Consider the following 26114-nt stretch of genomic DNA (forward strand, 5'->3'; position numbering starts at 1 on the left):
ATATAGATCCTGCAAAGTTACAGAAAAATATTTTCAAATATTAAAGTAATCACTACACTATTCCAATGGGAAATGCCTGTCTTGAAATAGCAGAAACTGGAAAGATATAGACAAATGAACATGTTTACCTTTTTTCAAGGAAAACTATTCGACAATAGTAACATTACTGTCTTGCTGAGACATTTTTGGTTGAGGCGTGTGGGAAGGTTGTTTTTCAGCCCGAAGAAAGTTTATTTCTGTAATTAAGAACAATGATGCCTCGTGTGTATTAGATGTGGATACTTACCTCATTAATAATGGCATACCACCTGCCAGAGTAAATTTATTTAAGGCTGAACATTTTATGGCTTTTTGCTTTCATGAGACGTCAGCTGTTCTTGTTTAATTGAGTTTTCATTTCACTTGACATTTTTAATGAATTTTCTGAGCTGAAAAATTATTACAGTCCGCGACTTCGAAATAAGTGACTGTAAGCTGTTTTTCAGCTACACTCACGGAATTTGAAAACCGACACATTTTCTGTTTTGTGGTTTACTGTTTTTTTTTTGTGAATTTTGCATTTATTTTTATATGAAGAAATCAAAAACTCAAGTAAAACACAGAAAATGTGTCGGTTTTCCAAATTCCTAGAGTGTAAAACTAAACTGTTTTTACATCTTCAAAGGAGTTTAGTACCACAAATTGTGTGCTTACAAATTTTGCACCTCTTTTTAATAAAACTATTTCTATTTGTATGAGTGCATGCAGGGCCTATTTTTAACTTATTAAATTCATCAAATGCTTGAAAATTCATGAAATTCATGGATTTTCATTAAAATTCATTAAATTTCTTTAAGCTTCATTAAAATTCGTTTCCGCTTCAAATTTGTAGGAAAATAAAAAGTTTAACAAAAAAATTATCCACGCAGGTCTAAAGTGAGCTTTGCTCGCCCTGGAAACACTAGACTTAATTTTTCTGAATGTATTTCGTTTACAATGTATCGATTTTAATTTTTTATAGGCTTATCAGTACCAATATTTTTCAATCTCAAGCATTTTAAGTAGTTAGAGCTGTGCTCTAACAATATAGGCTTTCACGTTGCGTAGTGTCGAATGACTTATAACTTATAATTTTTACTTTTTACGTCAAAGCAAAAAATTGTTCTAATTTGGTTTCGTTATAATAATGTTTTACGGTGGAAGAATTATAAGAAGTTACATTTCAATTTACGCTATTCATTCCACATACGATTTACACGTTATAATACATATATATTATACATATGTAAATGTCGTAACGTTGGTAATGCATGTGGAATGAATAGCATCGATTGGATTAGAAATGTTACTTCTTATAATTCTGAGACCGTACGTCAATTTAAAATTACTGTTCAAAACTTTAATCTCTAACTAGACATTTTCCGTAATTTCTGAGAAATCCTGGAAATACTTTCATATACAACCCTGTGATCACAATTCTTGATATTTCGGAAATTTCATTAAAATTCAGTAAAATTCAGTAAAATTCATTAAAATTCATAAGAAAATATGAAAAATCAGGTGAAACAGAATCTGTCACTTATTTCAAAGACTTATTCAAAGACTTTCTTATTGAAGAAAAAAAAAATTTGCCATGGAAAGGGGGGCAAATATTCATAAAAAATCATAGAAAATCCGCAAAATCATAGGAATTCCTTTAAAAGACGAAAGAAAATCAGATCAAAAGAAGAATATCATTGGAAATTGAAAAATAATCGCGTAGAACAATTCATTATTTTTTGAGATATTGTAGACAGTCAATCCTACAACAACTCGGAAAGATAATTATTCCGATTGTGAAGAACATAATAACATAATATATTAAGAATATAAAGAGATTTAATTAATAGAAAAGAAACACTAGAAAAATACCGTATCGATGATGAAGGTATCGCAAATAAAGATACAGTCAGATAAATATATTTTATCTTCCATGTGTGACTATTTCATACATTACTCGTTTCTGTATATAAACTCTAAGACATACGTTAATTCTGGTTTTCTAGGGATATAATTCTATTATTACTCTTCTAGGGTAAATTTTATTTCCGTTTTTTTTATTTTGAAGAAAAAAACCAGTGACCCGACGGAGATTCGAACACGGAACCTCCGACTTATGAACAAACTACGCTAACCATTTGACCACAGAGTCTTCGGGTATATCAGATATACATACCCTCATGATTGTCTTATGCCGCATTGTGCGACTCAATTTATAAAGTATATAAGCAACATGTACTGCAAAATGTGTCGCGTGTATGTGTGAATGCCATGTTGGAATTCGTTTAGAGCGAAAAATAATCAAATTTTGATGAAACGGATACACTTCATTCAAAAATTTCTTCTTTTTTGTTTTACCTCAAGATTTCTGTAAATTATTTAGTGTTCCGATTGAACTTATCTGCCGAAAAATATGCCATCGCAAATGTGGTGTAAAAATGTGTAAAAAAGCGTAGGGTCTCAGTGCTCAGCAGAAATTCGTACGAATGAAAATCAACTTACGATAAAGAGATGAGCATAGTTTATTTGCAATTTATTTTAATAAAATGAATAAATAAAAAAAAAATGTTTGGTGAGGGAAGAGAACTCACGACCTCATGCATAAAAAGTTCACGCTCTAGCCAATTCGGCCACTGAGATTGATGATTCCACTTAGTTTTGTTGTCATGAAACCCCACATGTATGTAGAACATAAAAGCAATGAACATAGATGCTCGCATAGATGTGTTAGTAAGTCTGTCGCAGGTAGTCCGATCAATTTAAAAAGTGCACGACAAAATGTCGCGTGTGTATGTTTAGAACGAAAAATAATCAAATTTTGACTAAACGGATTCTCGTTATTCAAAATTACGTTGTTTAGTGTTTTATATCAGGATTTCTGTAACGTTATTAGTTTTTCAATTGTACAAATATCTGCCGAGAAATGTGTCATTGCAAATCAATATGACAAAAAGGCTAAGGTCTCGGTTTACAGCAGATATTCATTCGATTGAAAATCTACCTACGATACCGGAGATCAGTTTATTTACAATTTTTTGATAGAAGATTGAAAAAAAAAAACAAACAAAAATGTTCGTTGTGAGAATAGAACTCACGATCATGTGCATAAAATTGACGCGCTCTAGCCGATTCGGCCACCGAGACTTACGATTACGTCTCGATGTTGCCATGATTTTGCTTGATTGTCACACATGATGCTTGTGTACTAGATACACCAAATATTTCAGTGGTGTTTGTGTTTGTATGTCTTCGAGTTTATATACAGAAACGCTGAATGTATGAAATAGTCACACATGGAAGATAAAGCATTGTATTGGTAGGCGAGAAAAATTCTCGAATCACTTCTTATGTACATATTGTATACACACGCGTTCGCTACGCTCACTTGTTATATACAATATGTACATACGAAGTAATTCTCGAATTTGTCTCGCCTACCAATAAAGTACTATTACAAGCGGGTCGAAGTGTGATTGATTTGATGAGGGACTTCTAATTCACGGTTTTATGTTATGAGGCTTCGATTTCGTTAATTGAACTTATATTAACTGATTAAAGATGTCAGATGTCATTTGGTTCATTAGTAAGATCGGCAAACCCAAGGTAGATTATAGCGTGAAGGTAATGTCATATATAACCGATATAGCGAAAATATTTTGTGAAACACAAGTAAATCATAGTCAACCATTATAAGGCCGCGCGCCTGAATGGCATTACCTCCCAACATACCTCGGGCAAATCGTCTGTTCCAAGGTCGTTGAAAATGTAAATCGTCATTCACTTGACAGGCCAGTACAACCTCACTTTAAAGTTTTACCGAAAAAATTTGTTTAAGTTGCGGCTATGTTTGCTTCTGGGAATTACGTTTTTACCGTACTATTGTAACAGACCTATTAAAATCCGAGTCTGTGCTTGTGAAATTCATTGTGTTTATTTGAATTATTTGCCCGAAGATCTCTTCTGTTGGCGAAACTATTGACAGAACTGTGTACAACAACTTAACTCAATTAACTTCACAATAATTATTTCGGATAAATGAATCAGTCACATGCAACTGAGTGCGTTAAAATGAATTAAAATGAACTAAATGAAGGGAAGTCCCATGGGACTGACGTTGGCTGTGAGGTTTGTACACAAAAATGAATTTTAATCCCCGTAGACCAGTAATTCATTTTTTGCGCGTTATTACCTGATTAAATAACCCATAGAGTTACACACATAGAGTGTAACTCTATGAAATAACCTCACTCTGGTATATGTCAGTTGGTTCACAAAAAATAGAGCGCCGACGACGTTAAAATTTTCTGACGAAGAAGGGAGTATCACATAGATTTTGACTTTGAAAAACTGACTGAAAATCTGAAGAACTAACGATAATGAATCAGACAGTTCGTATACAAAATATTTTTCCAACACTGTACTTTAACGACAGGGAAAGTGTCCGTTTCCCCCAGAGTCTTATAATGGAAAATTTCATTTAATTCCCAATAAATCTGCTTCAGATCGATACGGAAAGGTATACATTTATGACAAAACGATTCTCTTTTGTATATAAATGTTGTACAGGAAAGAAGAAAGAATTTTATATGAAATTTTAATGATCCATTTCTATTTTCGGTTGTTTAGATACGGTCGTGAGGACGAAGAAGTTATGGGATTGAAGTTTTGTAACGAAGCTATAATTGCCTTAAAACAAATTTGGCCTAGAACACAGGAGACCGAAGAATTGTCACAACTACAGGTAATAATTTTAACATTTTATTGGTACACATTTTAACAGAACTTTCGTACATCTCGTTTATAAAAAACGGGCGGATGCGAATATATATAATTTCGACATTTCCTTATGATTTATATTTTAAATTTATACAATTGTTGGAGTGTTGAGCCTGTTGTCCTATAAAATTTAACCTTTTGCAAATGGTATTGACGGTGTTATCAATGAATCTGCTATTTCCAATGTTAAATTATTTTGAGTGTGCTATAAAAAAAGAATGTAACCCTGACGTCATCGCTAATTTTTTGAGTAATTTTTTGATGACAGATGACTTTTCATTTCTAAAGGAAGCGTAGATTTTTTTCTGTAAGAGAGAATTGAAATACTATAAGTATTTCTGACTCGATATCTAGATTGAAATGTTCAAAAATGCTCGCTGCGCTCGTATGGGAAACGTAAAACTAGAAAAAACATGTGAAGTGATACGCATACGTTTTTCTGTCAAGTGTTCCAAATGGCTTGGTTTCACAGCAGAGTAAAGTCAACTAATACAATTTTTCAATTTATGTCAGTGTTCATTCGAGTTCATTTTCATACTATGTATACCCGCCTTATTTGACGTTTCAAAAATGAATCGCTCCTGCCTGTTTTTAATCTGCCGTGCTTGGTTTGCACAAAAGATTTGAATATGGTCTATGAATGCCGAATTTTAACATTTTGCTGAAAAACCTTATGATGAATGTACGTCTTTTATGTACGGTTCTTTAAACTATACTAAACTTAATTGATAAGAGATCACAGTTTGTGAGACCATGGAAATGAGTGAAAAATGTTTGAAACATGAACGTCTACATCATGCACGAAAAAAGTTTTGACGGATGGATCATACGCATCATACGTTTTCTGTCAACATTTTTCAATCTATCACACATAACCGCTATGCATCGTTCTCATCGTTCCTAAGACGACACGTCAAAAATCCGGTCTTAAAATCATTTCTCGAAAAGTAGAATTCGACATCATTCAATGGTCATCAAATTAAGTGAATCAAAGACTTAAAAAAAGCTCTCGCAATAATCCCTCAGCTTGTCATTGTCAACAAATATTTACGCAAGAATAATGGCGATAATGTTGTGTAGCACACATAAACCATTTACCATAAGATAAATATGACCTACCTACACCTATCAATACCAACCGATTTCAATAGCTTTTCGCTATAGTGACGCGTATAAATAGCTTATTTCAATGCCCCGCATATAAATAAGACTCCCAAAGTGGTATGGGACTATTTATACAAATCCGACGAACTGTAATTGACGACAAAAATTACCAACTTTTTTTTGAATATTTTTATAGAAGAAAATTGTGCCTTTCTATGTTAAATTATGAATTGGTGATTTTATTGTCCACCTTTTTCCATTGATCAACTCAATTGCATAGATAATAGATCACAAATAGCTATGCAGGATTAATGGGGATAATGCTTTTGTTGCTTGGAAACGATGAGCTTTTTATTTTTTAATTGGACCATTATGGACCATGCAGAACATTCAAAGAGATTTAATTGATCAAAGAGAAATGCATAGCAGAGTTTTACATGCCGACAGGCCCGGAAAAGCGTCATTACGGTTGCCTGATAGTTTCAGCATATAAATCATATACTTGATTGAAAATTGTTGTTTCGACCAGTTGATCGTAGGTCGAGCCGAAGGTAAAAGCTCTACTGGCTGTGTGAGTCCAAAAATGTGCTTTAGTGGATGCGCAAAATATGTAAAAATTGTCAACAACACACACTAGCAGCCTTTTCAGTCTTGACCGCCAACATAACGTGACTTCTGAACCACTCCTCGAAGTGTGTGATTTTTGAGGAAACTTAGGCACATATCTGTTATATCGCCTAAACGTAGACGAGTCAGTCATATATATATTAATTCATCCCATTTACGTCACACATGGTTGCAGCCACCGCCACCAACCGAAAATTCCGGTAGAGCTGAAACTATGAAACTTAGAGACGAAACATTTGATAGTCGTTAATCGCACTAGTGCGAAAAACGTATCCATTTCGATATTGACATGATATGAAACATATGAAACGTTGATCTTTCAAAATCAAATTATTTACATGAAAATAAATGCCTGAATTTTCCTACGAAAAAAAATGAAGAAAAAATACAACAAAAGTCAGATGGAGATAAAATCCTTGTCGTACAGAATTTATTATACGGAAGAGTTACACATTTTGCTGAATTTCCGAGTAGATTTATTACCTATTATTCAACTTGAGGAAAGACTTTAAGTTTGCCATTGAAAATAAAATACCAGACAGAAATTATATACTACAAAGGGCGAGATGCTGTTTTATCTGCCTTCATCTTGTTGTAAGATGTTACGTAAACGCTTCTTTGTTGGGAATGAAAAATGCGGCAAATGTTTCCTTTGATAAATGAGAACTGATATAAAGATACATTTCATTAAGGTGTCTGTTCATACGATGGTGATGATGATGAGTAACGAGGTTGATGGAATAAAGTGCTGATAAAAAGCTATCGTTATACGTACGCCGCGTTTGAATGACTTGTTGTTTTGAACGCACAATCAAGATTCTTATTTGTAAAGTTATATTGAAGGTGTTTAGAGGAGCTTTGCGGTCACCAACTAACGAAAGAAAGCATCGGTAACGTTGACGAAATTTTAAGAGTTGACGCAGTTGGTGTTCAGTTAGGCGTATTCTTAGGCTTTTATTTTCTTGTTTTGATGATTAAAAAAATTAAATGAAATCGGAAACATCTTCGATTTCGAGTCTCTGTCAATTTAATGTAATTAAACAATTACAGAGAGGGATTCTTTTGAAAATCCACCTATCAAAATCGGACCCATTTCGTCTGCAGGTACATATATCAATGGATGTTCTCAAACCTTGACCTCAGATTTCCAACGAGCCCCCTCTCACCTGTATCGCTCACATCTAGCAGCCAAAAAATAATGTTAAAAAACACCCTTTTTCCACCTTTGGAGAACTTCCACCAGCAACTAGGTGTAGCTCGAGATTATCTGAGGCCTGTTTTGAGGTCTACTGGCAAATATCTTTCAAACCATGTATATATTCATTCAAGACGAAATGGGTCCGGGAATCCATCAGAATGTTTATAGATCACATGTCTGTTAAGAGGGTAGGACACTATCATCAAATAATACATTTTGTCATGAGTAATAAAAAATGGAATGTTTGAGTTCTAGCGGGCCACACTTACTTAGGTTAATTTGCAGAAGGAAAAATTAATTTACACTCGCCAAACCATGACTGATCACGCTTCAAAAGTTATCGGAAACCACACTTTTTTAGTTCTCTCTCTGCATTCTCTAAATTCGTGGTTCCAATCCAAGTGATGCAAATAATTATTGCCTGTGATGGAATACATATAAAATTCGTTTCTTATGTATGATTTATTGGTTATGTAGAATGATTTGTAATAAAGTTTCTTCCCCCTATGGAATAATAAATTGTTAGGCGAGCCTCGATGTTCTCCTTAAATGTTAATAATATCACATACGAGCGATGTTCGCATGTCAAAATTACTTAACTAGAAGAATAATTCAAAAATTACACTTCAGGTCTATATTGTTGTCTCGTTTTCGTTTATGTAATGAAATATAGAGTACACACTTCTCACTATCAGTATCAACAAGCCTCGACTTTTTCGTGACAAGTGTGTAATATATATCAAATGCTTGCGTCCGGAAAGCGCTTTTTCAAGTCACAAATAGTGATGTAAAGTGCACTTTACCGCGTACTGGCATGTAATGAACTATTACAGACTAACTTTGATAGCACTGCTGTACATACTTAAAATGTGTACTAATGCTTCCGGTAGTACAAACACCGTTGATGCCCGATCTAGATGTGTACGATAACAATTATAGCCATTTGATATGCTCAATTACACTCAATTACATCCAAATATATCTTCTTCAAAAATTATTTTTTGGGTGAAGTCAGTTGGTTTTCATCAGCACGTGTACTAGCTGTGTTAAAATTTGTTGTCATGATTGTAAAAACGACCGTTGTCCTCTTAGTTATAATCTGTTGCGTCGGTTACATAGCAACAATGGACTATAGCCGGTACAATCTCAATGTCAATAATCATGAGGTTTGCAACAATCGTTTATGTAATTCTGAATCAACACAGAATGGTTATTTGTGTACCTGTTTTGGACGATTGATTTTAGGCAATTTCGCGGATTGTAGGCCGAACGAAGTGAGGCTTACAAGCGAAAGTGCCTTAAATCAACCGTCCCAAACAGGTGCACATGTAAGTTTTCATGCAGAGGGCCGGAAACCCGAGAAAATTCGAAAAATTGACCTCATTTTCGGCCCCGAAGCATGAAATAGTACATTGAATGACAAGGGGCGAAAGTAAAAAAATTCAACCGTGTGCGAGAGTTGATGCCCGCGCCGAAGGCAAGGGCCTCAATCGCACAGGTTGAATTTTTTTACTTTTGCCCCGAGTCGTTCATACTATTTTTTTTGATACCAACATCGAAAGTTGATACGTATCGCAAACATCAGAACAAAATGTTGAAATATGTAGGCATTTAGCCAGAAAATGCGGGGGTCCAGGGGGCGGCAGCCCCCTGGCATATCAAAAATTTAATTATTTAGCCATCACAACAACAACACACACAAAAATTAACAAATAAATAACAAATCATTCAGAAACAAAAAGTATCAACTTCGTATGTTAATTTCAATAAGAGCACTGGCGCACGCTTTATTTCAATTTTGATCGCAGTACACTTATTGACAAGAGTCGACTATTACATTATGTAGTCGACTTTCGCATTATGTATATTGACTTTCGCTTTATGTATTCTTTCTTTCTCCCCGCTCAAACACATAACTTGCATTTTTTTACTTTCGCCCCGGATTTCGAGGGCGAAAGTATCAACTTTCGATGTTGGTATCAAAAAAATCATTTTTTCATGCTTCGGGGCCGAAAATGAGGGCAATTTTTTGAATTTTCTCGGGTTTCCGGCCCTCTGCATGAAAACTTACATGTGCACCTGTTTGGGACGGTTGATTTAAGGCACTTTCGCTTGTAAGCCTCACTTCGTTCGGCCTACAATCCGCGAAATTGCCTGAAATCAATCGTCCAAAACAGGTACACAAATAACCATTTCATGCTTCGGGGCCGAAAATGAGGGCAATTTTTCGAATTTTCTCGGGTTTCCGGCCCTCTGCATGAAAACTCACATGTGCACCTGTTTGGGACGGTTGATTTAAGGCACTTTCGCTTGTAGACCTCACTTCGTTCGGCCTACAATCCGCGAAATTGCCTAAAATCAATCGTCCAAAACAGGTACACAAATGACTATTCTATATACTTTTCATGCCTTGGGCATAAATTACAGAAATTTTCTCGTAATTTAGGCTCTCGGCATGAAAAGTTGTATACGTACCTGTTTTGGACGGTTGATCTTAGGCACTTTCGCTTGTCGCCCTCACTTCGTTCGGGCTACAACTCGCGAAATTGCCTAAAATCAACGTCCAAAACAGGCACGTAAATAACTATTCTCCTAGCATCTCGACGCTATTTATCAGAGATGCAATGGCTATTGTAATAAAAAGTATTGTTCAGCAAATTTTACTTGTCGCCCTCACAACCGAACATCAAAATATAGAATTCTGGACCTTAATTTTCATGTCAAAATTGAGGCACCGATTAATGTAAATTATGAAATGAAATACTTCATACGATTCGTACCGTCATCGCACATATTATAATTTCAGATAGTAATCACAACGTATAAAAAATTTAGAACACAATATCGGCCAAGTATGCTGGTTGCGTACAAGGAGGACATATGTAAACTATTTTTGATGAAATCTCATCCAATTTTCACGTTTTTCAGCTTTAGTAAAGAAAATGGCAATTTGTACGATCCTTGTCCATTGAGTGTAAGAAGGCAATCGAAACCCCTTTTTTCAAGACATATAATATCGTTAAAGAAATAATGTCTAGAGGTGATGTGCAACGTCATCTATTACGATGTTTTCTAATATTTCTAGTAAGATCAATGGAACCTTTGCAAATTTGTAGCCTACGTGTAGGCTGAAAAATATTCGTTTTTTGATGAGTTCTCTGAATAAAAATTTATTTTTGAAAAAGTAAAACCATTAAAACACAAAAATGTGTTAATCTTAAAAGAAAAATTGGTTTGTGAGTCATAAATTAACCCACTTGGAGTAACCTGTGCAGATTACACAAATTTACACAATCTGCCAAAGTTTCTCCAAGTGGGATAAGTTATCATCCCAAACCAATTTTTCCTTTAAAAGTAAAACATTTTTCCGTGCTTTAATGGTTTTACTTTTCTACATCATCAAAAAATTAATATTTTTCAGCCTAAACGTAGGCTACAAATTTGCAAATACTACATTGCTCTTAAGTTAACTTGAATAGAAATAAACTAAAATTTGATTCTATCAGGGTCACCGATACGAGCGTCCCAGATATACCAGTACATGGATAGGTACTAGGGTACCAACAGGAGAATGGAAACTTGAATTCATTTTAAATAAACCTTTCGGCGAAAAAGAAGAACACATTATGACTCTATCTGCATACGTTCTCATTAAAGCTAAGGATGCTATTGGAGCTGAAGAGTTTTAATGATTTCTAAATTATTCTCAATGGTATGATGAGCACATAATAGTAGATTATTGAACTGGTCTGCTAAATTCATTTTTAACCGAATGTTTGTATGTGTACAAACAAAAATTATAATTCGCGTATCCATAAAATATGATTTCATAAAACGCATTAAGTAGACCAGTGCAATAACCTGCTTTTACTTGTAGACGAAACTTTTTTTATATCGATATCTTGTTCTTTAAAAATTTATTGCAAACAAGATAGTAAGTATTCAATGATTTAGTGTCCTATTATCATGTTCTGTAATGTCACCATACCGACCACCTAAAAGTTAAATGAAATTATCGAGGAAATTATCAAACAATTTCACACTGCACTACAGCAATTTTTCTGTCCGTATCATCTGATTGTTCCATTGTTTGTTCGGTTATTTTGGATATTGGGAAAATAAAACTAAATAAAAACAAATTCAAGTTCTTGTGTTTCTGCTGACATTTCTCTTTTCTCTCGTACCTCCAACAAGTTTTCTCAACGAACGTGTTGTCATACTATTGTATTGTGTTAAGGCTGTAAAACACCATGAGACAAACCAATATGAATATCGAAATCTTTCGAATTGTCTAGTTTGTTTTTCATACGAGCGGAGCGAGCTAACCAACCATCACGGTGTTTTTAGTTAACATGGTGGTAGAGTTGTAGATTAAATTATAATTCTATAGGCAAAAATGCTTTACTCGCTCGGAAAATGAGTCATTACTATGAACGGTAAAACTCATTTTTCCGGGGCTCTGTGAGTAAGATTGTTTGGAACTTTGTAAATATTTTGCTTTCGGCAAACACCACAATTGGCTAAATGTACGTTCCATACAGGGACATAATCTTCTATTCTCTATTGATGTCAATTTTTTTTGTATTCAAACGAAGCATCTCATCAATCAAATGCAGTTCGAAATAATGAACTCCTCGAAATAAATATAAAAAATGGAAGAAAAATTATTCTGTAAACTGTCATTTTGTCTTCATTTTTACGATGTTTATTTAGGTCGTTAGTGAATACTTCATTGAAAAGACTTTTTTTTGTTAATCTTCAAGTGTGTATCTGCAAAGAAGTCATAGTCACACCCGTAAAAAGAATTTCGATTTATTACATTTAGATTGCGACGGTAACATGGCAGCTAAAGTAGAACATGTAATAAATTACAGCGTCACTAATCTCTTTTTGCAAATGGTACCGAGTGGTTGTGGTGGAACACATTATTTATATTATAACCTACGATGTGTTTATACATTTGTACTCGTAATCCTTGTCGTATAATCCAATATTACGGCGAAAGAGAGACATTAGGGGATGGGGAATAAAATTATGCTTTTGCTGCAATTAGATTATATAAGTTTTAAGTTCTGTATGTAGGCGAAATATCATTGTTTTCCCGATTTTCTTTAAAGCTTGGAATGTATTGGAGACGAGAGAGTTCTTTATCTGCTTCATATTTTATCGTCTAACAGACAGGATTCGTATCGATGTATGTCATTGGATAAGGGAGTATTTTCAAGAAATTCGCGGATTTTCAAGAAATTCGCGGATTTTCAAGAAATTCTACAAAAAAAATTGAATTTGAGGATTTTCAAAAAATTTGAGAGTTTTTAAGAAATCCGAAGATTTCCAAGAAATACGAAGGTTCTCATAAAATTTGTGGATTTTCAAAAAATTCGAAGACTTTCAAGAAATTCAAAAACTTTCAAGAAATGCGAGAATTCTCAAAAAATTTGTTGATTTTCAAGAAATTTAAAAACTTTCAAGAAATTCGAGTATTTTTCAAGAATTTGTGGAATTTCAAAAAATTCAAACACTTTCAAGAAATTCGAAAACTTTCAAGAAATTCGAGAATTTTCAAAAAATTTGAGGATTTTAAAAAAATTGGAAAATTTTTAAGAAATTCAAAGATTTTCAAGAAATTTGATGATTGTCTGGAATCGCTAGAAATTTCAACCATTTTTAGAATCTTGAAAATTCGTGATGTTCTTGATATTCTTTCTTCATTGAAAACGAACTCGAGAAAATTGGCCCTGAATCAAATAGCTGCTATCAGTCAGTACATCGCACGTACCTTGATGCTCATTTTGACGATTACCATGTGCATGTCATTATCATCTATCACTTCCGGAAAACGTGAAAGTTAATGAACTTCATTTTTCCACAAACTGTAACTAAGCGACGACGCATGGATGATGGTCGACACGGATGTGCCCAAATGCGACTAAAATTGTAATAATTGCATTTGTTCGGAATTCTGTTTATGTTGCCATTTATGAATTGACTGGATTGAATATCACAATTGTTTCATTTTGTTGGGATCATTACGTTTAAATTCATAATAACTAAGCCTTAGGTGGTCCATTATATATTTAAATTGAAACTCATGTAATTGCGAGTTGTTTATACATTTGAAAAACCGATTTTCCCGAAAGGTATACCATCTAAGGCAATGAAGCGAATTGTAAATTGTAATAAAAAGTAGACAACGTAAATATTTACCGCTGAATATTACAACCACCTGGCTTCATATTCGCAATTCATCATTATATGTATGTGGTGTGGTATGCATAAAATCCCGTGCAATAGCGTAATGATATCACTTGTCATGAGCATTATAAAAAGAACACGTCCTCCATGAATAATAACAGAAAAGCGAAATTCAACTCAATGTAAATATCATACTACCCCAACAAGAGCGTTTTTAAATCGTCATACGGCACGAACCCTAATTATGTAAATGAAATTGCTCAATAACATCAAACGTGATGGGTTGGGGGTGGCGTTATTTGCGACGACATAAGTTCATATCTTTGAGTACATTGTACGTATTTTATCGGAATTGTATCTGATTTTAATTTGATTGGTAGTTATTCCGATTGTTTTACCAGTAGAATGCTTTGAAGTGAGTGTTGGGTTTATGGTCTGACAACAATTCGGCCAGGTTTTTTTCCTGTATTGTCAGTGCTATGTTTCGAGTCTCTAATTGATGGCTTGCTGGCACAAATACGTGCGGTTCGGACAATTATTAAAAAAATATCTAAAATAAATTATGTTGAAAAGGGCGTCCTGTGTGATTATTTAAATCATCTTCAGCTATGATCATTGGTCAACAATTTTTTTAGGTTATTGAAAGGTGTATTATTAGTTGAGGGTGTGGGTGATATGTTTTGCAATAAACTGAAAAAAATGGAATTACATTTTGAACCTTGCATTTTGATCAGTTAAATCTAGTGTCACAAATCTGTTTATGTCATTGTGTAAGCGGTACCTAGTATGTTAGTCCCCAATACTTTCCAACGTGGAACTATAAGCTGCTTCCCTTTAATCTAGAAGCGGAGACTCAGAGATATCCTCACGCACCATTTCCGAATTCGGAACTTGACAAAATATGAGCTTTCTCTAAAAAGTCTGCATGCTAGCAGTTGCCGATGTCAACTTGGAAACTTGAAAATTATTGCCAACGTTGTTATATGTAACTGAATCCACTTTACCCAAATCAGATTTTTCGACACCAGGCCGCAACTTTTTTCGTTAAAAATTTCAGAATACAAAAGGGTAGTCTGGTATCAAGTTACTTTGTATTTGGATTTGATGTAATTTGCTCCTACCTGTTAATTGGCTAGCGAAATGTTGTCACCTGTTTTTTGCACCAGCATAGCTAGACGACCCGAATTAAATCCGAGAGTTCAAAACTGAAGAAACTAAAACCTGACGTGGCCCGAACGTATCCCGAATTAATTGTTTAAAATTCGACGATCTTCTTATGGAAGAAACGGAAGGGCATGAGAGAACTTTTAATAGCAGAAGAACAATGTTCTGTGAGTGATAAATACGATGTTATTATCCATTATGTTATGTATTAGTGGACCACTACTTCTCAGTAGATTTTTGACTTAATCAAAATTAGTATTTAAAAATCGTTAAAAATTTATTTATTAGGAAGTCTGTTTAAAGACTATCGGCTGTCCATATAAAAACTGAAAAAAATTCCACGAAAAATCGAACCCAACTCGGTACAAAATGTCAAATAAGGGACTTATTACACTGCGTTTTCCATTGTTTGACCAGGTGAATAAATATCGAATTACAATGGAAAACGCAGCATAATTGTCGATCACATCAATACGAAATTGCTCGTGTGGCCTAAACGATCGGATCTAATTTTTTTAAATGACCAAATTCATCTCTTATCAACAACGATTACGAATGATAAGCGATGAACTGAGGTTTACTTTAAATGTAATGATAACATCGATATAATATACGGTATGTATCGATGAATGATAACATCACAATGTAGAAGGTTAAATATAAATTTTGATTTGGATGTTGTTTTCGAGGTTGTTTTGCATCGGAATATTGTGTTACTGGGGTGAGAATGCCAATTGTGAGAATGCGGAGTTCAATTTCTTAAAAAGAAATAAGTTTTTTGCCTCAATGCTTGCCTCAATGTGTTTCGACATCAGGAGGAACTTTTTTAGAGAAAGAATTTTTTTTTATTTGTTTATTCGTTACATTAACACGAAAAGCTTTTTTAGGCGTTACACATGAATAAAGTTCATAACTGGTTAAAAACTGATTGAAACGTTGAGGCAATGATATTTGGTTACTTCATTAAAGAAACCTCAAAAGAAACTGGATTCCGCCAATTGGCACTCTAATCCCACAACATTTTGATGAGAGAAATATAAATAATTCCCAAAATAGCAATCTATTTTCATCTAATTTATGTTGATACAATCGACCATTAAATTCCTGTGATAATATATTTATCGAATTACGAATTCAATTTATGGTAAATCATAAATCTATATGGGGGCGGGGGGATCGATTAAACATTGATTTAATTATATTGCGGAATTGTTTTTATTGTTATCCATAAATGTTTAAAGAGCCACAATAAATTTGAATAAATCTCATCTGACTTCCTCAAACAAAATTGAACGTAAATTTTATCTTCGAACCCTTTTTTGATATTAAATCCACACACAAAAAAAGAAAGTTAGAAAAAAAAAACATTTTTTGGTTGTATAGTTGTTTATATGAAGCAATATTCTTCTTTCCCTATTCCCTGCTGATTAAACGCACCACACAAAATATTTCATTGACCCCGAGGACATAACATAAAAATGCTTTTACTGTATAAATATGCTGCGTTTATATAGCACACACCACGAAAATCGATTACACGCTTTTCGGTATACGTTTTTGGATGGTATATCTGATACATTATTACATTATCCCTCACTTATCCGACGGGACAGTTTTTGTGGTCGAGCGAATTTTTTCTTTTATTGTAGTCAATTCGACCTGCTTTTTCGAGTAATTAATCAGTTTAGCCCACTATTTCGTTATATTTACAGCAAGCACTCATCGATAGATTAGGTAAAAATGCTCATCCATTTTCTTTGGAGATTGGTCAGTTGGCACCGCCAAGTGTACAGTTGATTCCAGGTACGGATTTTCATCGAAAAAATTTCAAATGCGAAACGAGAAAAATTATGAAAACATTTTTTTTAAATTCCAGCGAAACGCTATAACGGTGCACCCATTGGCACGAGCTACGACATCCGGATTCACATGGGTACGACATTAAATATTCCCACAAATTCAGTTGAAAATCAATTAACTCTACACAATGTAGCTGAACAAGACGAGGAACGATTGCAACGCCGCAGTATGGTACGATTGGGCGTTCGCGTGATCCACAAAGTTCCTGCCGAAGCGAAACTGTATCAGTTACCGAATAGTTCCAATTCGACCATACTGCCACGAACATTGAGACTACGGCTGTCGCCGAAAGCACTGAAGTTAGCGAATAAATTCACTACCACAGCAAGTACAGCTGCGAACAGTGTCGAGGAACACGAGCCACAAGTGAAACAGGATAATGTCGGTTCGATGTCACGTATCGATGTGGGTGGCTCATTTCAACGGTTCGGTGAGAGTAGGGTGAGTTTTTTGTTGCTATTGAAAATTTTTCTTGTGTTGTGTGTGTATGGATTTTCCTTTTATGCGGTGAAAAATATCCTTTTGAATTTGAACACCATTTTATAAATAACGTAAACAGAGATAATCTTTAAGCTAAATATATTCAGAAATATATTTACCGAATCATCACATCCTCTGGGTTGGTACAGTTTAACTGTTCAACTGGGTGCAGTGCCGGATCGGGTAACAGTCGATTATGTATGTCATAGACTCTAAATACACTTTTTCCAAAGGTGATTGATTGTCGGTGTACCCAAGTGCAAATGTTTGCTTGTTTAGAGACCTCACTAGCAGCCTTTTATGGCCAATAACAATTGACACTACCGTTCAAAAGTATTCGATCATTGAGTGTTTTCAGTAAAAATTGACAAACTTTGAGAGGGCGCCAAGTATCGAAATGGTACCGGATTTTCACGAAAGATGGCGCATTGGATAGCTTGATCCTTAATCTTTAGAGGAAAAATATAAAAAATGTTTTCACCAAATATGAAATTTTTGAGAAATCCTAATTTTTGCAAAGGTCTGCAGAGTCGATGAACAAATTTGTTCCCAGGCCATGCAGACCTTCCGGAAAATTGAAAATTCTCCATATTTTCATATTTGGTGAAAATATTTTGTATATTTTTCGTTTAAAGATTAAGGATCAAGCTATCGAATGCGCCATCTTTCGTGAAAATCCGGTACCATTTCGATTTTTGGCGCCCTCTCAAAGTTTGTCAATTTACACTGAAAACACCCAATGATCGAATACTTTTGAATGGTAGAGAAGTCTGAGTTAACGCGGTATGAAAATACTCGCTGAAGAAAGGTGCTAAAATGATATCTCGCGCCTAAATGTAGGCTAGATGTACACGAATTCATCGTATTTGAGTTACGTCATACGAGTCATTCAGCAACTACCCAAATTATGAAGCTTGATTGAACTTTAGGACGTTACCAATGCGTCGTATCCGCTAGAAAAATTCAATGTGGAATTGTCGGCCAGCACGTAACTACCAAGCCCGCTCGTTCGTTATGGTCGCTGTATTATTGTTAAAGGGCTATTTGCATCTGTGTGCAGTGCATATAGACTTAGTACTTAGGACTTATAGATGTTTGTTACACCCAGAATCCCAGATGCAAAGAGTCGCAGTAATAGCGCACTAACATCGCCTTTTGTAATAGGGTGGAGTCCCTAAGCGTTGCTTTTTCGGAAAGATTAAATGGAATAGAATCGTACAGTGAGACTTTCTTCATCCGTGTGCAGACTGCCACTTCGTTACCAATTTAAATCATTAAGAGCAATGGATTCTTTGCAAATTTGTAGCCTACATTTAGGCGGTAAAATATTCGTTTTTCAATGATTTCTTTGAACTTTTTTTTTGAAAGAGCATGCAAAAATGTGTTACTTTTTAAGGAAAAATTGATCACACTTGGAGAAATCTGTGCAGATTACATTTTACACAATCTGCAAAGGTTTCTCCAAATGGGATAAGTTATCAACCACAAACCAATTTTTCCTTTGCGTGCTTGAATGGATTTAATTTTTCAAAAAAGTCTTTTATTCAGAGAAATCATCGAAAAAAGAATATTTTCCGGCTACAAATTTGCAAAGAATCCATTGCTTTTAATGTACTATCCATTATTGTTAGTCTAAGTTCTTTACTGCTCTACCGTTCAAAAAATTTGTTTCTTGGAATATTTAGATATATTCCTTGCCAACCTTGCCCTGATCGATCTTAGCTAGACTAGCTACTAAATTTCAATTAGTTCAATATAATCAATGTGAAATTACCTTCTCTTTCTGTCTTTTTACCTTCCATGCGTATGCTCGTTATTCATTCCATATATCTGCACGGTTTTTTCCTAAGCAAATCACCTCTTAAGATTCCGATCAAAAAGAATTAAAGAAGAAATTTTCTCGAAGACTAAAGACTAAAGACTCGAACACATCTGCGTGAAACCACGCTTGAGACCTAAAATCCAACCCTGGTTGTGAATTTTGTTTGTTTTTATTTACATCCTTATCCATATATGCGTACAACTACTACGTGTACCAAACTCACTCCAGAACATACAAACGTACAACAGATTTAGTATTTGAAATGAGCCTAATTCGTCGAATAAATAATTTCGCGACGATAATTAAAATGTTCGCAGAAAACTTATTGTCGGATAATGAAAATATAGAATTCGGTGTTCATTAAGGATTTGCAGAGATTAATTATTTATGATTCTAATTGGAGCATACACATTTAACACACGCCGAAGTAATCCGTTTGAGAACGTAACGGATTTTGTGTTCGACAATATGAATTGCTTAAATTTATACTTCCAAATAAAAGGAAACCAAATCATGACGAAAATTACTCGGCTTTGACTAATAAGCATTGTTTATTAAACATCCATACCCACCACATATAATCCCAATCCGTTCTCATAAATATCGACAAGACACGCAGATTATTCGCTTTTATTTGTCGCTGAAAACACACAATGAGGCAACATATTTTCTACATATTTGGAATTCGGCAGGTTAATATTTATCGAATCGTTCGCTTTCTCTATCACATAATGGAGAATGAACTGTTGAATCATTAGAAAGTTGAAAATGATAGATTTGGTATATCTAAAGAAAAAAAGCGTTAAAACGCCATTAAGCTGTACGGAACCGAAATACTTGTGTCGAGGTTGCAATGGTTAGTTACATATTATTCGAAATAGTAGATGTAATCGAAATGAACTCTTATTTTGACTCTGGTAAATTTCTATATATTCATTGTTCATGCACCCTGACCATCGTAGAAAGTAGACTTGTTTCAATTATGTACTTTGTGCACGTATTGCATCTAAAGCAAGTGCAGTAAACTCTGAGATGAGCTTATGGATTGAAAAGAAAAATAAAGATTTTGCTGTAAGCTTACTAATGCAGTGACAGCACGTTTCTTGACGAAAATGTTGTTTGGTTCGGTTACGAGACTTATTTAGATGATTGTCGAGAAATGGGGGTGGAGTAATAAACATTATGAGAAAATGTCACCAGTCTGCTTCCAGCAATGAGACTACATTTATAGCAAATGATTTGTTCGTAGAAAAAACGATGGCGCTCTTAGTAGAACAAATTGACAAACGGGTATTAAACAATCATCACTTGTGATGTTATAAGCACTGAGCTTTTCATAATTTCAAACAGGTCTGTTCTGTGCCATTTCGAATTTTCAGCTTGTCTTGTTGTAGTACGACTGATCGACAATGATGTCACAATGATGTTAAATTATTTTTAAAATTACATTTTCCCAGTTTTTCTAGAATTTCCCAAAAAAAATATTTTGGGAAATTATGAAAAAATGCGGGAAATTCTAAGAATATTTGTGAAAATTCTGGAAAATTTTGCGAAATTTGTTACTAAAAATAGTGACTGCAAATATCTGAAGGAAAGAGAAAACCTTCAGATGCGCAATATTATTCTTGTTAAATGGATACTGAGATGAAATTAAAGTTTACATTTGTATAGCGAAAGGACCGAAGTTGTCTTGAACTAGTTTTGTCAGCATTCACATACGATGTTCGAAATGAAACCCAATTTTCTTGATTTCAGATTTATTGATAAGTTCATTCGTCTGTGACTTAGTAGCTACAAAATCTAACACGAAATATATTAGAAATTTACACCTCAAAATAGCTAGACAGACTTACTTCTAGTTTCTTCTTAAATAACGAATCGTAGACTTCTGCGATCTTTCGCTTAACTTATCCGTGTGAATCCTTTAAAAAAAATTACGTTAGCGCATGGTTCCTTATTGTAAAAGACACGTATAATCTCGAGAGCTAAATCAACTTTCAACGTCAATCATTACAATGATGGGATTCTTACTTTTCTGAACGTGTTGAACACACTTTAAGCATCGATCACAAATGACAAATCGATAATCAAACTAACACATTTTTGTGTGATCTTTAAAAAAGAAATTAGTACAGAGAAATCATCAAAAACATTAATATTATCCGCATAAATGTAGGCTAAAGGTCTACATTAAGAGGCATCGATGCTTTGTTGAAAAGCATATTGGGCGTTTTTTAAAAACTGGATTTTGGTTTAGTGTTGATATCTCACGGTCTTCCTGAAGGTTACCCGCTTTGCTCGTTTTGAACTTCTTTTAGGTAGCACTCGGATCAGAAGAAATTTTTTGGGTAACCTTCAGAACACTTTATTTTTGTGATCTTTCGAGAATCCTTTTTCCAAAATATAGGATCGCAATAACGACCACGAATGTGTTAGCTTACAGCAGTTTGACCAGCTCTGAGAAAAATGAGCAGTTTATGAAAATTTCGTTAAACAGCTGACTTTTCTCAGAGCGACTACAACCAAAACTAATTTTTATTAAAAGCTAACACATTCGTGGTTGTTATTGCAATCCTAAATTTTTAAAAAGGATTTTAATGAACTGCTACACGGCAGAGCAAAATAAACCAGGCTGGAGCGGTTCATTTTTGAAATGTCAAATAAGGGACCTAATAAACTGTATGAAAATGAACTCAAATGAACATTGACATAAATTGAAAAATTTAATTCGCAAAATAAATAGGGCTACTAGATAATTCAGGCCTCAAGTCAAACAATCGCTCCTTCCTGGGTTACTTTTACTCTGCCGTGAGTGCTATCATCAAAAATTTATTTGACGTTTGATTTTTTTGTCTCGTTTGCGTCGTGGATGCATTCTTTAAGCGGGTAAACATTTTTGTAAAACTTAAAAAGGTTTAAGGCGTGAAGTTACTCTTTGGAGATAATTTATTTTTTTACAGGTGAAAATATTTTTGTCCCGACCGAAGCCTGTGGTACTCCACTAGTAGAACATACGTTTTTTTTACAAAAGTCGTCTTTATGCTTGATTGGCACCCATAGACTTACAGATATAGTATACTAACATGCAGCCAGAAGATCCAGCATATTTCGAAATAAATTTCAATTTTCTGCTCACTATGAATGGTTATTTGAATGAATATTTACGAAATTGCGAAACACAAACATTACACGGGTGAAATGTCTAAACATTTTATGGCACGCATACACTCTACATCATTCTAAATTATACAAAAACAAATGTGTATAATAGGATATGCAATCATAATGAAGGCTTATCTCGTATACATATCGCATATATTGTCTAATCTATACACAATTTTCACTTTTGAACTCAACCATAAAGAGTTTTTCTCTCTCATTTTCCTTTTATTTTTATTGTTGCTTTTAGGTTCGGAGGCAGTGTGGTGTGGTATAAAAAAAGTCTTTTGTATACACAATATAAAATATTTAATGTGCGTGCCAAAATGAAATCATGCAAACTTTCAGCTATTTGTGAATATAATCCGGATGGGAATAGCTTTTGATACATAAATACTGGATGACCTTTTTTTGTATATAAAATAAGTAAATGGCATTTATGTACTGCGAATAACGTAATGCGTTAGGATTAAACGTTGTTGTCTGATTGATTTTTAATTCGACATTAAAGGCATAAAATAGTTTCATTATAGACTGCGTGTCAGGTGGTTGGTGTGAACATGAATGATGGTTGATATAAAAATTGTATTAATTCTCTTATCCATGTTTGCGTCTAAGTCAGTAATTTAATTTAATGGGAGTAGCAAAAGCTTTAGTGACCAATATATAATAGTTATTTATGCAACAACTTGTCAGATGATGTTGTTTTTTCACTAGATCGTAGCCTCAAAAATTGCGTAAATTAGAAAAATGAAATTTCATTCGTTTAGCTTCGTTTCGACGAATCTCACGATGTCAAAGAAAAAACATCGTCCAATTATTTGAAACGAAGTTAAAAGGAAGAAATTACATTCTTTCGCTAATGTCTCAATAGCCGAATGGTCAGATGTTTTTGCTCGACACGGCACATCATTGGGTTACTGAAATCGCTGAAACGTAATTACCCAACATTTACGTAAAAGTTTACGTAAATTTAGGTGAATTTCGCCAATTTTCTGAAATTTCTGTAAATTAAATTCCCAATAACAGCCCCCTGTTGCCCGATTAGCATTTGATTTTGGATTTTTATTTACGATAACGGGTCAAAAACAGTGATAAAATGTAAACTTAAGTGGTATGAGGATACCTAATTAACCACACAAAAGTTCACTTTTGTACATTATGTGATATTGTCACACTCGACCTACGGGGGTGACATTGTTTTGTCGCAAAAGCATGACAAGAGGGGAGGCTTCTAAAAAAATTTAAATTCTGCTTTACGTGCGGCCTAGGATTTATGGCCAGTGACACAAGAACAATTTTGAGTTATGCTAAGAGCTAAGATTGACAATTATGCCTGTGGTGAATATCTGATTACAATGGAAAATTCATCATAATTGTCCGATCAACGAAAGCCCACGAGCTATTTCGCGGTAATGTGATCGACAATTATGGTGCGTTTTCCATTGTTTAGCCTGTGATGAATATTGAACAATGGAAAACGTATCAAAATAATTGTCGACCCCATCAATACAAAATTGCTCGTGTACTTTCGGCCTAAATTACACAACTGTTTAACGCAAACGATATGAAATGATAACGACTTCAATTATTTGAATAAAAAAAAACTAATTTTGAGCAAAATTCCGTGATTTATTACAGAACCGACGCTAAATGTTTTGATGATGTACATTATTGCGGTTAATGATTATACTTGAAATGCTGAGCTTTATGATAATTGAAAAACTACGAGTGGAAACATGAATTATCTGCACTGGTGTGTGTACACTGAAATCATGCAATTAATTTTAGATTCCAATTAAACATTCATTGGGGTAAAAAAAATTCGAGTACTTTTTTGTATGAAAATTTATTCCACATTTTTTTACAGTTTGTTCGAAACATTGTCCAGTTTTAAAGTAACAAGCCACTTGTGACGCAAAATTTTTTTGGTAAAATTTTTCTTCTAGAATTTTTTCGGCCTAATTTTTGCTTTGACAATTTTTGCGTACAAGCGCAGAATGCGTCACCTACAGCGATATCAGTTGTTTTGGAAGTATGCCCAGGGACTTGCGTCACTTTTACTCTTTGAGTGTTTTGACTGATATCAGTTGTTTTGGAAGTTTGGTTTGATTTTCTGTTATGTTATTTGGTCGCAATTTATATCCTCTTATTATTTCACTTATTCATCCAATATATCGGTACTGTTGACATGAGTCATTGCATGTGTGGTGTCGATGGACAACGGAGACTTTCAGCATTTCAGAATTATTCATTTTATTTTATTTTTAAATTTAAAAGTGCGTCTCAGGTGCCTCTGAAACCTGCAAATTTTACCAAATATGAGGGAAAAAGTTTGAGCTACTGTCGGCCTATACGCAGTTGGTCTACAGAAATAATTTTTTGGTCATTGGTAGAGGAAATGTTGCTCTACTGCTAAAACTATTTATTAGCATCATCCCTCAAATATCCACGTCTCTATGACTGTTTGAAAATCACGTTTTTTTCAACTTTAGCGGGTCTCTGCCGGCTTTACTTGCACTTAGGGTACCAAATTTTTGTACAATTGTTATTAGAATTTCAGGCACTATCGATTGAAACCACAACCAGTTATCCACCACTCTCTCTCTGTAGACAGGATGGGCTATGCACCAATGTCACCGACAATAAGGATGAAAATCAAAAATTGTTGTGGAACCTTGTTCAGGGCTCCGAGCTGACTAATAATATCCAAAAACATCAAAAGTGCATCGAAATGCTCGGTTAAAATTCATTCAACCGCACCGTGTTTTAAAAATTTTGAAAAATTGAAAAATTTAAAAAATTTGGAAAATTCGTTTAAAGTACTGTAATTGACCAAAATGTATGGAAATGGGGCTTCTTGGAAGATTTATTGCGTGGCCAAATTTTAAGCTACAAGAACGTGTGATAGCTCGTTGAACTCGTACGGCTGCCTAGTTTTTTTAAAGCTAATTCGGAGGAATGGAGGAATTTGATATCACGTGAGTAAGAGAATCCGACTGCTTTAGCCCGAGATTCTTTTACTCATTGTGATACGAGGTATCAATTATTATAGTACGGAGCGAGGGAAAGACTTTTCCATAGTGACGGGAAAAGGCACATTGACATTCCCTCACTAATAACGTAAAATCTATTGCAACACACTCAATTCGGTTTTGGTAGATCGACGGAAAACTCTGAGTACTACCGAAAATAACGCTTAACGGCATAGGTTTCAATAGTATACAGCAGGGTCCAAATAGCCTAAAATGCACGCTTTGCAATAATTTATTTTTTCGAGTATAGTCAGGCCTAACAATTGTTTGTTTCGTCAGAAGCAACTTGAAGCTTTCTTGTACAACGTGGCCTAACAATTGATCTAAACTGACCTAAAAGATTCTTTCGACAATTTCGTGCAAATTAGTGTGTTTTAGTCCAACCGGGCTTTATAAGATTTTAGTGTGATAAAACACCCGCACAAAGTATTAAAATGAACAAGTAAAGGTGAACGCCTTCGCGACGATTAAATGTGTATACAAAACCTCACACGAAGACAAAGAATTTTCTTGCTCATTCTTGTTGTATGAATGAATGCCCGACTAATTACACTTCGTACTTTGTATGGCAATCATAAAATCAAAGTCGTAAATTTTTAAAAATAGAAAAGTTCCATATTCCAACCCTCTGCATTTATCTGTCCCATATTTTCCATCTATCTAGACAATTTATTGC

At 34.4% G+C, this 26114-nt stretch overlaps 1 protein-coding gene across 2 annotated transcripts in view; it reads left to right on the forward strand.

The window, feature by feature from the left end:
• Window positions 1–26114, forward strand: part of LOC119073406 (arrestin homolog) — a 116885-nt gene that overhangs the window by 61569 nt on the left and 29202 nt on the right. Inside the window, exons 6-9 of one of the 2 annotated variants that reach the window (XM_037178854.1) lie at window positions 4645–4759; window positions 16795–16885; window positions 16959–17015; window positions 17076–17383. In XM_037178854.1, coding sequence (XP_037034749.1) covers window positions 4645–4759; window positions 16795–16885; window positions 16959–17015; window positions 17076–17383 — 571 coding nt within the window. Of the gene's footprint in view, window positions 1–4644; window positions 4760–16794; window positions 16886–16958; window positions 17384–26114 lie in introns of both variants that reach the window. The other variant, XM_037178845.1, reaches the window with a different exon arrangement.

The sequence above is a fragment of the Bradysia coprophila genome, chromosome II, assembly GCF_014529535.1.
Source record: "Bradysia coprophila strain Holo2 chromosome II, BU_Bcop_v1, whole genome shotgun sequence".
Taxonomy (NCBI): domain Eukaryota; kingdom Metazoa; phylum Arthropoda; class Insecta; order Diptera; family Sciaridae; genus Bradysia; species Bradysia coprophila.